The 13,301-nt window shown below is 37.9% G+C and overlaps 1 protein-coding gene across 1 annotated transcript in view; it reads left to right on the forward strand.

The window, feature by feature from the left end:
- The window catches only part of LOC111237023 (disks large-associated protein 2-like), a 93,122-nt gene that overhangs the window by 53,096 nt on the left and 26,725 nt on the right, over window positions 1-13,301 (forward strand). The window contains exons 3-5 of the mRNA XM_022765969.1: window positions 7,329-7,546; window positions 9,823-9,979; window positions 11,472-11,691. Of these exons, the coding sequence (XP_022621690.1) occupies window positions 7,329-7,546; window positions 9,823-9,979; window positions 11,472-11,691 (595 nt within the window). The remainder of the gene's footprint in view (window positions 1-7,328; window positions 7,547-9,822; window positions 9,980-11,471; window positions 11,692-13,301) is intronic.

The raw sequence follows: 13,301 nt of genomic DNA on the forward strand, positions 1-13,301 counted from the left end.
CACAAAAACTGCGGTTGTTTGTGTGCCATGGGGACAGACAGACTCTGTCAATACAGAGGCTCTTTCACTGGCAGTTGACAAGCTTGTGTGTCAGCAGGCAGAGACCCTGCAGCTGCCACATGAACACATTCAGTATGTCCACATTGAGAGCTTTATTCAGTGGAATAAGTGAGGGAAGATCTGTACACGGTCCTTGTGGTCAACACTGTGTGCTCATCGGATTTTATCTGTTTGATGTGTCCGGGTCCTTTCTGTCCGGGTCTGTGTTCATTTGTGATGAGGAGGACAGGTCTGCCTTGGGCAAGTTGTTGACACAAAATTGTCAAGTCTTTTGGCTAGCCCCCTAACCCTGTTGTATGTTGAAGCTTAAGTGAATCACAATGACTATTACACATTGTGAAAAAAATAACTAAATATGATATTATAAATCTTAACAACCATCATGAAACATCAGACAGTCAGAAAAGGACCTGAAATTAGGCTTTCAGTGAAGCATAAAGAATGCTGTAATCATTTTCAGCTGAAAAGCATAATTCATAAGCTCTAAATGAGTCTAATGAGCATCAATTCAGACATATTGTGCATTGTCAGAATGTTTCACGGTGATTTTACAAATTACTACTTGAACTATTGTTTCTGGTAACTGACAATTTACATTATATGTAGACTTATAAATGAATGTTATTTGCATTTCTGCTATCAATCACTGAGTCTTACAAACAAACTTGTGAAAACATTTTTCTTTCTTCTTTTTTTGTATCTATATAGTGTTTTTTTTTTAAATTTGATTTAATGTTTCGAAGATTGAATTTCAATTATTATATAATATCTTCTTTTGCTAACTTGGCCAGGAATCCTGTCTAAGAGAAATACTTGATTATAATAGGATTAATCTGGGTAAACAAATAATGGTTTGGCGTGGTCCCAAGATCTTGAAGCATGTGTTGAAGGTGAGAAACAGTACTGAGTGTGGCGTAAGGGCAAACTGTACAAGGTTTAGACAGTATTCCAGAAATCAAATTGCTTCAATAAATCATGTTCTTGCTTTTCCTTGTTTGACATGTAGCCAGTGCAGTGTTTTCCTTTTAGTGTAATAATGAAATCTCTCAGGCGATGGCAAGGAATTTGAAAAGATTATCTGGGGAGGAACTTTGTTTCTCCTTAGTGTCTCTATTACATTATCAACTGTAACAACCCTAAAGATGAGCTAGTGTCCTCCCAATGATACATAGTGGCCATTACAACAAATTATGTCTCTTTGGGGCACTTAGAGAATGTGGTACTGTATGCCCAAATCAATCAACAGATACAATTTTGGAGACAGGTTTGGGTAATAGTCTACACTCCTGTCAAAGCGGGTTGAACATCCTGCATGCACCTGCTTATTCCAGTTACTGTAATAAGTAGGAAGCTAAACTGTCAAAACCTCCTTCAGAATTCAGTAGACTGTGATCAGTGTTACAAATCCCATATTTTATTACTTTAGCATCCAATAACTAACTGCGTGGAACTGTCCTGTGGAAATTTCGGGACTCATTCACTTACGAACTGCAAATTGTTCTACCAGTTCTTACAGGTCAGTGTTTTTTTTGTTTTTTTTTTTTGCTTGACATACGTTGACACCTGCTACACAAGGTTATTTTTGCACACAGTATTCTCAGTGTTTAGTTGTAACTAATGATGGTGTAAAGCTGCTTGTCTGTCTAGCTGCCTCATAGGCACAGCTGAGCATGTTCTTTCATGTGTAGCATCAAAATGAGCACAGAAATAAGGTAATGCTAATGAGCTAGTGCAATGCTTCCATGAGTGATGGCTGCCTTGTTAACCACAGCCCCAGACAATCAATGGTCATGCATTAGGTAGCAAATGATTCTTTTACTTTATTGCCGTCTTTAAGCCTGATTCATTTAGTTTTCAGACAATTTCTGCATTTTATTCCACTCGTGGGAGAGAATAAATGTATGCATAGCAGATTAGCATGTGTGATAGTTTTACTGTCTTTGAAGGAAACAAGCCAGCTAATTCTCATGTTACCTTCCCCACTAGGGCAGGGTTGGAAAGTACTCCCTCCCTCCCCTTTTAAGCAGATGACACAAAGATGAAGCCTGATATACAACCTTAGCAAACTGAATGATGATCATTAATTTTCCTCTCTCTGCTGTTGCATGCTGAAATGTGCATGCTGCCTAAAAGTCCATTTGTTTTGGATTCAAAGGAGAGTTTTAGTAGCATATGGTCTACATGCTTCAGAAGCCTTTTTATCTTGACTATAAAAACATTTGGAGAAAACATCTAAGTTAAATACACTAGATTAATGATGGTGGAAAGCAATCGGATTGATGCTATTATTAGCATCTCTAAATCTTTCTGCTTTTCCCCATTTGCCATCTCCCATAGAGGAGAAAAATGTCCATCGTTTTCATGTAAGTGCCTAATGCTGTCTCGTCCTTCACCTGTCTGCCCTGCTGAAGCAGACTGTCAAGTCGGAGAGGACAGTGGGTGTTAAAGAAAAGAGAGAGGGGGAGAGATGGCCGACAAGAACAAAAAGTGAGAACAGGAGTGTTAAGGAAAGCCTTATTCTACCTCAAGGCAAAAAAAGGGAGTATCAGCCACTCTGCTTTCTGTAAAAACAGTTCAGCGACTGTGACAGAGAAACAGCCAAGCTATATGATTGGGTATCAGAGCATTAAGGACAGCCCTGTGCTTGAGGCTGTTGTTTCAAGAGCTAAGGCTACCCTCTCCACTGGGACAGCTGTTCCAGCTGAACCACACACTGATACAGTGTTGTACTCACTACATGCCTGATCAATATGGTGCCAGACCATGTAGTGTGTGACACATTGCCATTGTAAATCTCCATCATTAGGAGGGGGAAACCACAGTGTGTTCGGGAGGGGCATTGATCCCATGAATTACGGGACTTGTCAATATTAGTCACAGTTCAATCTCAGTAAAAACAAGTGAGCTTAAACATACACTGTGTAGTCAAAATGACAATCAAAAATATTGAGGGTAATCGCTAGGAGTTAAACTTGATGTATGATATCTTGATTTCTATCACATCAATATCTTAATTAAAACCTACTCATTGTCAATACATAAGCAGTTGGTTATGTGTAGACATTTGCACTCACAGTGTATAATTACTAGCTCATAATCATTTAATCTTGATGCTGTTATATTAAGAACAATCACTGTGTACAGTTATTAGACTATGAACACTATGAACAAAGCTATTTATACTACATGATGTTATGGCAGTGATTATGTACCTTGTTGATTATTTCTCTAGTTTTTGATCACATTCACTTTAGAATTGATTTTAAGTTACAGTATGTCAGAAACACATGTTGTGCCCCTTTGGCTGTCAGCCAAATTTAAGAACTCGTATGTTTTATTAGTAGTGACGTTGTGCCATTAATGACAGTGTGCTGATTTAAAACTTACAGCTCTAGCCTTAGGGATATGATTGACAACTTTTGCTGTGCAAGCATAAAAATACACAATCACTGCCAAAGGTGAGGGAAATTCTATTAATGGAATAAAATCCTTGAATTAAGTATGCTCATGCTTTGATTTGTAATATGAGTGCTATTCTCAGAGGTTGTTTTACTCTTCCCATTCAACTGGTTTGATGATCCTATAAAAAGTAGCATTTGAGTTCCTTCTACAAATGTGCTGATGAATCTCACCCACACTCCTTTGAGTGAATTTTCTCCCAAACCACTAACATGGAGTCTATTAAACATTAATGAATGGAAGGGTGGATTTTTAAAGTTTTACAGTTTTTGGAAATATTGTCATCTGGCTGTCATACTGTCATGCCGCTTTTGGTTATTGGTTATAATTTATTAAAAGATATACGACTTATATGAAAAGAGTTTCTACCAATATTTGGTTTAAAGAACAATTTTTTTTTCAAAACACCAAGGTGAATGCATAGTTTTCTAAAAAGAACCTGTAAAAGTATTGGTGTTAACTTTGATTTAACGCTCTGCTTTGATAATTACCAAGGTGGACTGTGCGAAGAGACTCAAATATCTGGAAGAGACTCATGCAAACATTGCAAAAACATATTTACACTACATATACATAAGGTGCTGCTTTTAACCCATAGCACTATCAATTTATTTCTCTGTTTATATTAAACCCACAGTACATGACCAATTCCCTCACAGGATGCAACTTGTTATTACCACCCACTAGTCGAAATGGGAAAGAGCTTTCACTTACAGTCCCCCACACACTTCCAGCCAGAGTCAGGCTAAAAAACAGCGGTTACCCAGTTTTTGTGTTTATTCCAGACAAATGCTGTTGCTGCTGTCGGAACCATAATGCACACTGCTCTTAGTGCAGTAAAGGATTCTAACAAGAAAGACCTAATTGACAAAAGGTGTTTAGGACAGCAAATGGAGGAGCTTTAATGAACGGGGGATAGCTTGAATCACTGTCTGTCACATGAAAACATTGTACACTTTAACTTCCATGTCTACCAGAAAATCTTTTTCCCTTTGAAATATTCTCCATAGTCTTTATTATTTGATCTGTCCAACTGCCTTTGTATTTCCCATAAGCCACCTACACCCACACATGTATATGCACACACATACTTTTAACCCCAAATTCGAATGTGGTATGCCTTTTTTCCCTTTCATGAACGACATGCATGTTAGACATATACAGTATAAACCTTTATCACATACTTCTTTTTTCCTGCACTGAAATTTATCATTCTTAGCTTTTGACATGTTGACATTTGATGTACATATTACCGTAAAGTCTGATCTTAATATAAAGAAAAGCCAAATATAGATAATTCTGGTTCTACTTTATACCTCATTAACAGTCAGTTGTGCCCTACAAATGACTTTTTCATTCAATCAACATGAAAAAAAGTTGTTTTGTCTAAAATCACATGGGCCTAAATTTGCTGCATAGATTACAACTCTTAACTGGTCTGCCTTCTGGGCAGTGCAACCTTTTGTCAGTTTATAACAGTTAGTATTAAAAAGGTGGTGTATGGTATTACTGTAATGTTACTATATATGTGTTATAAAAGCTGAGACTCTGTGCACCATCATTACACTTCATCTGCCACCCTCATTGCACATTGTAGCTGTCGATAAAAGTCTGTGAAATACAGTCAATAACTACAATATATGTTTCGACTCCTGCTCTGTAAAAAAATATTTTTCCATTATAGACACATTTTCCCTTCAGTTACGTTACACTTTAACCAGTAGGCAGGAGATTATCCAGCTGCTTATCAAATACAAATTTCCACACTTCCACATATTGGGCAAACAGTCAGCTATAAAAAGATTCAAATTTGTTCAGAAAATATAGGTGTGCAAGCTTTACAGCAAGTGACCTCGGTAGAGTGATAAACATTCTACTGAGGTCCTGCCACTGACAGGTCTTAACATGTGCCATTACGACAGGCAGAAAATATATGTATGCTTTGGACTCTACATTTTTCATTGTGGGGGTTTTTAGGTTATTTCAAATTGCATACATTTTACACACTGAACAATCACAATTTGGACTATAAAATGCTAAATGTACTGCAACTAGGTAGCAAATATTAGCAATGATTTCAAACACGGCATAAAGTCTGCATCTGAATGCTTCAGCACCATGGAGAGAGACAGTGTTTTTTAAGTTTTTCAGAACCATAGGCAAACCACAGTGAAACAGTTTCCTCGTGCTCCTTTGGGGGCACCAATGACAGGAATAATGACAGACAGACAAATTGAGAATTTCTCCCAAGTCTGTCTGTTTTAATATTCCTGCTCGATACAAGGCATATTAGTCTGTTAAAATATACAGTGGGGTCCAATACCATTTTCAAAAAGGTATAAAATATATCAAAATCAAATTTAAAATAATATGAATACAGTAACATGTTACCTTGTATTGCTTTATCTCCTACACTTGAGGTATACATGCGTTGTGTCTCTTTCAGATCAGCAACTCATTTAGTTCCATAGTTACATTAACAAAGTTAATGTTATTCATTTCCAGAATGAAAGAAAGTGCCTGTTCATGATTGCAGACAGGAACCTAGCTAAAAAAAAAACACACTGCATCTGATTCTCATGGGTGGACTGAGGTTAAGCACTGAGCTTGTTTAATTTGAGAGCCCAGGCTCAGAGATGAATAAAATAGAGGTGGAGCTTGAAACCAGGGATGTGAATCAGCTTAATTTTCTGTTTAGGGAAAAACCAGCCAGAGCTTATCCAACTACTTGTCTGATACAGTTCTCACACTCGTTTGGCTAATAGGGTCCCATTCTACTTGCAAATAATATCTCTGGTGTAATCTCACTGTACAAGCCTGATATTTTCTTTGAGCAGAATAACCCACTGCTACATCTGTACTCCATCATTTAACAAGTCACCACAGATACCAGCTGAAATAAACAAGTAATACCTTAGAGTAATATAACCTTATGGTTATAATGTGTATGTAGTATCGGTGTGATGAGATCATGACAACATGATGATATTTCTCCTTGAGGTGAAAAGCTGTCTTGCCATATCAGTACATAACAGCCAACATGACAGAGTCTGACAGTGAAATTAGCATAAAAAATGCCCCGCCACTTTTAAATGTTTTGTGTGGCAGCATTTTGGGTACCCGGTGGAAACAATAAACGGCGACAGACAAAACATGAACAATATGTAAGCACTATAAGAAAATAGTGCCGTAGACCACAGCTAACATGAGCACAATGCAAAGACACCTACAGAACCACCACAGCTCTCTACTAAAATCAAATGTGCTTGTGAAGAAAACACTAAAAGACCAGACAACGCTGAAAAATGCCTTTGCATCTCAACTTATACTTTCAAGTGCTAGAGCCACTGCAATAACTAGAGACATTGGCATTTTTAGAAGCTAGAAGCTCATGCATAGTTCATGCACCGTTATAAGGTCTGAAAAGACTCATGAGTAATCATACAGGAGAGAAGCCAGTCAGTTGAGTTTGTGGCAAAATCTTTTATAGTGCTTATATTGTTCTGTCTTTTACTACATATGATTATTCATATAAAAGTAGAACTTAAGATATATTCATTACAAGATGAATAGTTAAAACATTTCAAATGCACCTGCATTGTTTCGCATTTTGTGACATTCAGTCAAATAAAACACTATTTTTCCAGTCATATATTTTGTCATTGAAGTTTTCTTCAAAATAGTGTTATCAATATCATCTCATCTCATTCTCGTGGACCCAATATCGTGTATCCACTTGTCTCATGAGCTGAGAGTATCATCACACCCCTAGTATGTAATGATTAATATAGGTGTGTTATCTACCACAGGTGCCCCAAGATGAATGGAGTGGCTACCCAGGCGACAAGGATGAAGAGATCCCGTGTCGGCGGATGCGCAGCAGTAGCTATGTCAAAGCTATGGGAGAGGTGGATGATGAAAGTGGTGACTCTGACACCAGCCCTAAGACCTCACCACAGAAGGCCATTCGGCCTGATGCTCTTGTCCTCAAATCAGCCATGCAGAGATCCCATTTAGACTCCCAAAGGTAGGCCTGGCTGCCTAGTTCAATATGTCCATGCCAAAGCTGTGTGTTGATTTCAATTTCAATTCAGAAATTTACCTTGAGAAACTGGCATTCTTTAAAATGTATTATTATTCATAGGGATAGCTCAGAAAATGGTGGCTGCGTTAGGGACAAGAAAAACAGCTTTTTTCTCTAATTGTTAATCATTACATGCTAAGATTTTGTTGCAGTGTGCATCCTCTCAACTCTGAAGACAGGAATTGCATTTTGGCTCCAGTAACTGAAAAAGGCAGTGGTAAATAGTACATAGATTCTACATTGAGCCTATATACCTTTACCCATGCACACAAACACACATTCATACAATTATGGTGTCAGAGCTGTCATGTAGGTGGTTGGCTCAGGTGTTGACTTTCTCAAGCTTCAATACAGCTGGAAACCTGTGAGTAACATTTCCAAAGCTACATCAATATTTTACGAGCCTTTGATCAGCACCCTTAATTTAAGTGAGCTATGATAGTGCATGTCAGGACTGCAGTAAGACTGCTGCATTAAAACTACTCCACACACTGTAGCATTTTAAGGAACAAGTACTAACCTTTGGGAAATGACCAGAATGCAGATTTGAGAGAAATAAAGAAGAGTTTCATGCACAAACGACTTGCACTGCTGACTACATGCTACTGTAAACAAATTCTGGTGATTTTTTCTCAGCTGCTATTCCAGAGAGATATGAAGAACTTTAAGATTTTTTGGGGATTCCAAGAGAAGTTACTTGGCAACAAAATGAGAGGACTCATTTTTGTTATTGTGTCTTACATCACTTTACACATGCCTGGACAAGTGTATTAAGCTGTTATTTAGAGCTTTGATGTACCTATTTTATGACATTATTAACATCCTCTTAAGCACTGTTGGCTAAGTATTCAATCCATGACTGTTTCATGAGAGCAGTTAAAGTAGTGCTCGGCTGAGCGTTTCAGAACCAAATGGGGTTTGTGTTTGTGACCTTTTTCATCTGCTAGTTCAATATTTGCCCAACATCTTACACAGGCAATGGGCCTCATCTTATCACAGTGTTGTTGACAAGTCTGTAGCAAAACTGTCACATTTATACAATGTCAGACTCAAGAGAGCAGGCTTAAATGGGCTTACTGGATGGAGGAAACATTGACAGGTGGAAGGTACAATGTGTTGACTATACTACTTACACCTAGCTTTTTGTTTTGTTTTGGATTAAAAAAGACAATCATTGAAATACATCCAGTTTCCAGTTTATTAGGTATACCTAGATAAGTGCAGTTTAATAAAACAACGTTACAATAAATTCTACTTCCGTGAAGGTTATAATGTTCAGTTTTTGTTGAAACTGTCTTTTGTTGTTGTCTGGTAGTGATTCAACTTCATCGTCATTTTAGAGGCTGTAGTTTGTGCCACAGTTATTGGGTGTTAACTACTTTTCTTTATAGTAAGAAGTTATTTATCAATAATAATGATCAGTTTAAATACACAAATGATGTGTTGCAAAACTCTTTACAGTGGTCAAGTAGATTGTGAAATAAGAGGGATTAATTATTCAGAAGCCTTAAATACAGTATCACAATATAGTTTGTAGATCAATAGATCCTTAACAGTTTTTCAAAAACAACTCTGACTTCTTGGAGTGCTCCATCTTTATGTACTAATTTCCTAATCATCTATCTGTGGTGACATGTATCTGTTCCCTAGTGGCTGTTTGTTTTTGAGCCATGTGGCTTTCAGATGTAGCCAAGTTCTGTGAACCAGGGGAGGCGTCATGCATCCGTCATCCCTACTGCCACTCAGTGCTCAGTGCTATTTTTATGACCATCATCTCAGTGGGGTTCTGATCACTTCTGCTTTTGTACACAGACAAATCAGCACCCTTGTTTTTAGCCTCTAGTGAAGAATGTAATAATCTCTTATTATTGCAGCTCCTAGCACTCATTGTTTCTCTAATAAGAACCAGAGACAAGCCGTACACATTTTCTCTCTAGTTTTGGAATGAGAGAGTTACTGTTTTTTCATAGGACAGCTACACTAGAAGCAAATAAGTGTAGTCATTGAAAATATTGCAGTGTTGATCCCAATAGTTCAGACAGTGTCATAAGAAGATGAGTCATGCAGATATTCACTTTGGACAGAAATATTCCCTCATGAATTGTACAAAAAAGAAGATACACTATGCTCATAGGTGCTATCTAGTCAATTATATACAGTATTTGTGTGGCTTTTGAATTGTGCAATCATGTCTATCCCTACCCCCTGTCCTTGTTCAGCCAGGGCTACCACTTGCAAACCACAAGAGATATGCGGCCCCACCCTAGTGTCACATTGGACCCTGCCACCACCTTTCATCCCCCGCCCTTCCGATCTCGCAACCAGAGCTACATGCGCGCCGTCAGCACCCTCAGTCAGGCTAGCTGCGTCAGCCAGGTGAGTCTCAAACACGTGCATCGCACAGAATCATGAGAAATGAAAGACAGCTTATGTCATATTGTTTTGTATGTAGTAGTTTTTTGTATAAGAGGGCATTACAGAGACATAAATCATTCACAGTTGTCCATATTAAAAGGTCCACAGTTGATTGTTTAGTAGACATAGCCTTTGCTGTCTCAACTGAAGTCAATAGAAATTATTAATTTGTGCTGTTTTGGACTGGAAATTGTTGCTTTAACCAATAGCCTATCTCTGAATCAGCTCCAGGCATGGTATAATGTTTTTTACAGTCTGTTTTTGTGTTTTGTGAAATTGTAAATAATTGAGAAACTAAGATATCAGTTTTACATCAGACAGCCTGTATCCCGATTTGGCCCAAGGATGACTGGAATAGGCCATTTATACATGATTCATCACTCTCCTGTTGTTGTGCCATGCCAGATAGTTAGCTATCTAACAACATTTGTTTTGGTTAACTAAGCTAATTGTTCTCACACAACAACTACTGTTGAGAAGTAGAGAGTAGGGCTAGAGTTACAACAACTTGATGTCTAACCTCACATCACACACCAACCGTTTCAGGTATCTCCTTTTTCATATCCTGCTACGAAACTATACAGTTGGATCAATTGTGCAAGTGTGTTTTGGACCATGGCGGCAAGACGTGACTGCTACAGTAAGAAGATTTGTGACAAAACCAGCTGCAGAGCCTCTATATGGAGAAGGAGTAACAGGAGAAGAAATTTGGCCCTAGAGAGGGGTTGTACAATCAGCTTACTCCTGTGGGTGTTAACACCCAGTTTAATAATAATGATAATAATAGTAAAAGGTCTTTAATAACAGTGAAACTTAGCTGTCTTCTGTAACATAATTTAGAATGTTAAAACTGAAGTAATACGAAAAAGGCATTCATACATGCTTTTTAAGGCAATTGACAATATTAATTTCTTTAACTTTGTTAAGTATACATGAGTGTATATAATTCAAATATTACCAAAATAATACAGCTTACAGAGAACAGGATCTGTGAAGAGGACAGGACAGGACACAACAGAATAGAACTTGGTAGATAGGTTTTTTATAATTACGTGACTTTGTTGCATGATCTTGACATCAACAAATGAATTCATCTTATATCAGCTAGAAGAACTTAGAATATTTCTTAGACACTTGAAAGAACTGAAATTGCAGTGTGTTTTTCCTAGTTTCCATGTAGTAGTATACAGCACAGTACATCTTTGTTTTGGGGTTTGTGGTAAATGGAATGCTTTATAACACAAACTGAATATCTTTCTGATTGTTTTTTGTTGTCATCTGCCCTTTTTCTCATTTGATCTTGACATTTATTCAGTTTAAGGTCGGAAGTGACAGTGGCATTTCCTTATGCTAACACTCCTTCATATTTGCTGTGCAAAGGGGAAGAATCAAAGTGAGAAAGAGAAAGGAAGAGGAAAAATTAAGGACTGCTATTCCTGTTTTTGTCTCTCAGGTGAGTGAGACTGAGATCAATGGCCAGTTTGAGTCAGTTTGCGAGTCCGTTTTTAGTGAAGTAGAATCCCAGGCCATGGAGGCCTTGGACCTGCCTGGTTCGTTCCGCACTCGAAGCCACAGTTACCTCCGTGCAATTCAGGCTGGTTATTCCCAAGATGACGACTGCTTGCCTTCAATGACATCCTCCACTGTCACTTCAACTCTCAGATCCACAACAGGTAAAACAATCCCCCCCCTAAATGAGAGAGGGCTTAGAGAACATATCCCCATACATCCTATACATGCGCACAAACTTGACATACCTACATATGTACAGTGGGAAACCCTTGAGCTTCAGAGATGCCGGGCTGAATGATTCCAGTTATTTTCTTTGGAAGCTATGGTGTGCGTGTGTTTGTTTTTGCCTCTGCATACTCCCGATTGTTTAGATGGATTTGCTTGTGTGTTACTTTGCACGATTCATGCATCATTAGTCAAGCTTCTGGTTGGTCACTTGTGGTGTTGCCAAGCTGTAGATTAGGTTAAGGGTGGGAGGGTTGCATTTTAAACACTGATGGCAACACACGCTCACAGCACACAATATCACAACACAGCACAGCCACATCACATGGCATGCCTAAGAGGAATAGGCCCTACCCTAAGCATGTTAAACTGTGGTGTTATATATGTGTTGTGCGAAGCGTGTGAATTACTTAGAAAGGGATGAAGTCCAAAATGGGCCGCCTGTCCTCCCCCTGCTCTGTTGCACCACCAAATTAGCCTATGGTTTGCAACTGACCTTGTAATTGACCTCATAAAATTAGAAAAAAACAAAACAATCTTGTAACCAATTTAAGGTAAGTCAACAAGCTCTAGAGACTAGAACACATGCACACACACATGCTGGTTGCACAAAGGAACTATCCACTGAGGGTATACTCCTAGAATTTGAGAAGTACAACCTTCACTTATTTGCAGTATTGTTCTATTGTGTTGCATGAAACTCAACCTTTTGAGTAGTGGTTTGAGTCAAAGTAACTACTGAATGTTATGTAAATGTTATTACAGGAGTTTTTCAATCATTTCCCTCTTCAACAACTAGTTTCCAATTGAGCAAACATAATTTTATTGGTCATATTTCACTGTTAGTTACAATTGTGTATGACAGTGGATCCAAACTCACCATGTTTTGAAACTGATTTTCTGAAATCAGTGTATTTTGTTTATGACTAAATTCGATTTTTTTTTTTTTTGCACTACTGTACTGTGCTACTTTGTTAATACAACATGCAAGGATTTAAAGGTTTTGTGTGACACAGTGCGAGCAATATATCCCTAAAATTAGCATTTCAGGTTCTTTGTGCAAGCAGAGTCTTTGCAGTAACTCCCTCACTAAGTGCATTTGGTGTTTGCCTGCAAGAGTAAAGCTATGAACCCTATTGAAACATTTCTTTGATTACGTGCATTTTTAAATATTATGACCTGGATTTTTATTGTTTTTGTATATATTTCTGTCAATTTAATATTGGAGACATTTGCACTTTTACTCAGTTTGTGGGCTTTGTTTTCTTGTTCAATCTGGAATTTTGTTTTTTGAATCCTCTCATCTTCAATTGGGTTTCCATCTACAATTTCTTCGATGTGACAGAAGTACTGAGGATAAAGGAGTGTTCTCCAATCCCACCGTCTTATTTGCTGAACTCTATTCATTTAGCTCTCTGCTCCTAATCTGTCAGCTCTGTATGGGCTAAAACAAGCAGTTGACTGTACAATGTTGTGAAGTTGTATTTTGAAGATTGGCATGGTGCTTCAATTACTATATGTCAGATAAGGTTAAAGCAACCCAGAA

Source organism: Seriola dumerili, unplaced genomic scaffold (genome assembly GCF_002260705.1).
Source record: "Seriola dumerili isolate Sdu_G_001 unplaced genomic scaffold, Sdu_1.0 BDQW01000025.1, whole genome shotgun sequence".
Lineage (NCBI taxonomy): Eukaryota > Metazoa > Chordata > Actinopteri > Carangiformes > Carangidae > Seriola > Seriola dumerili.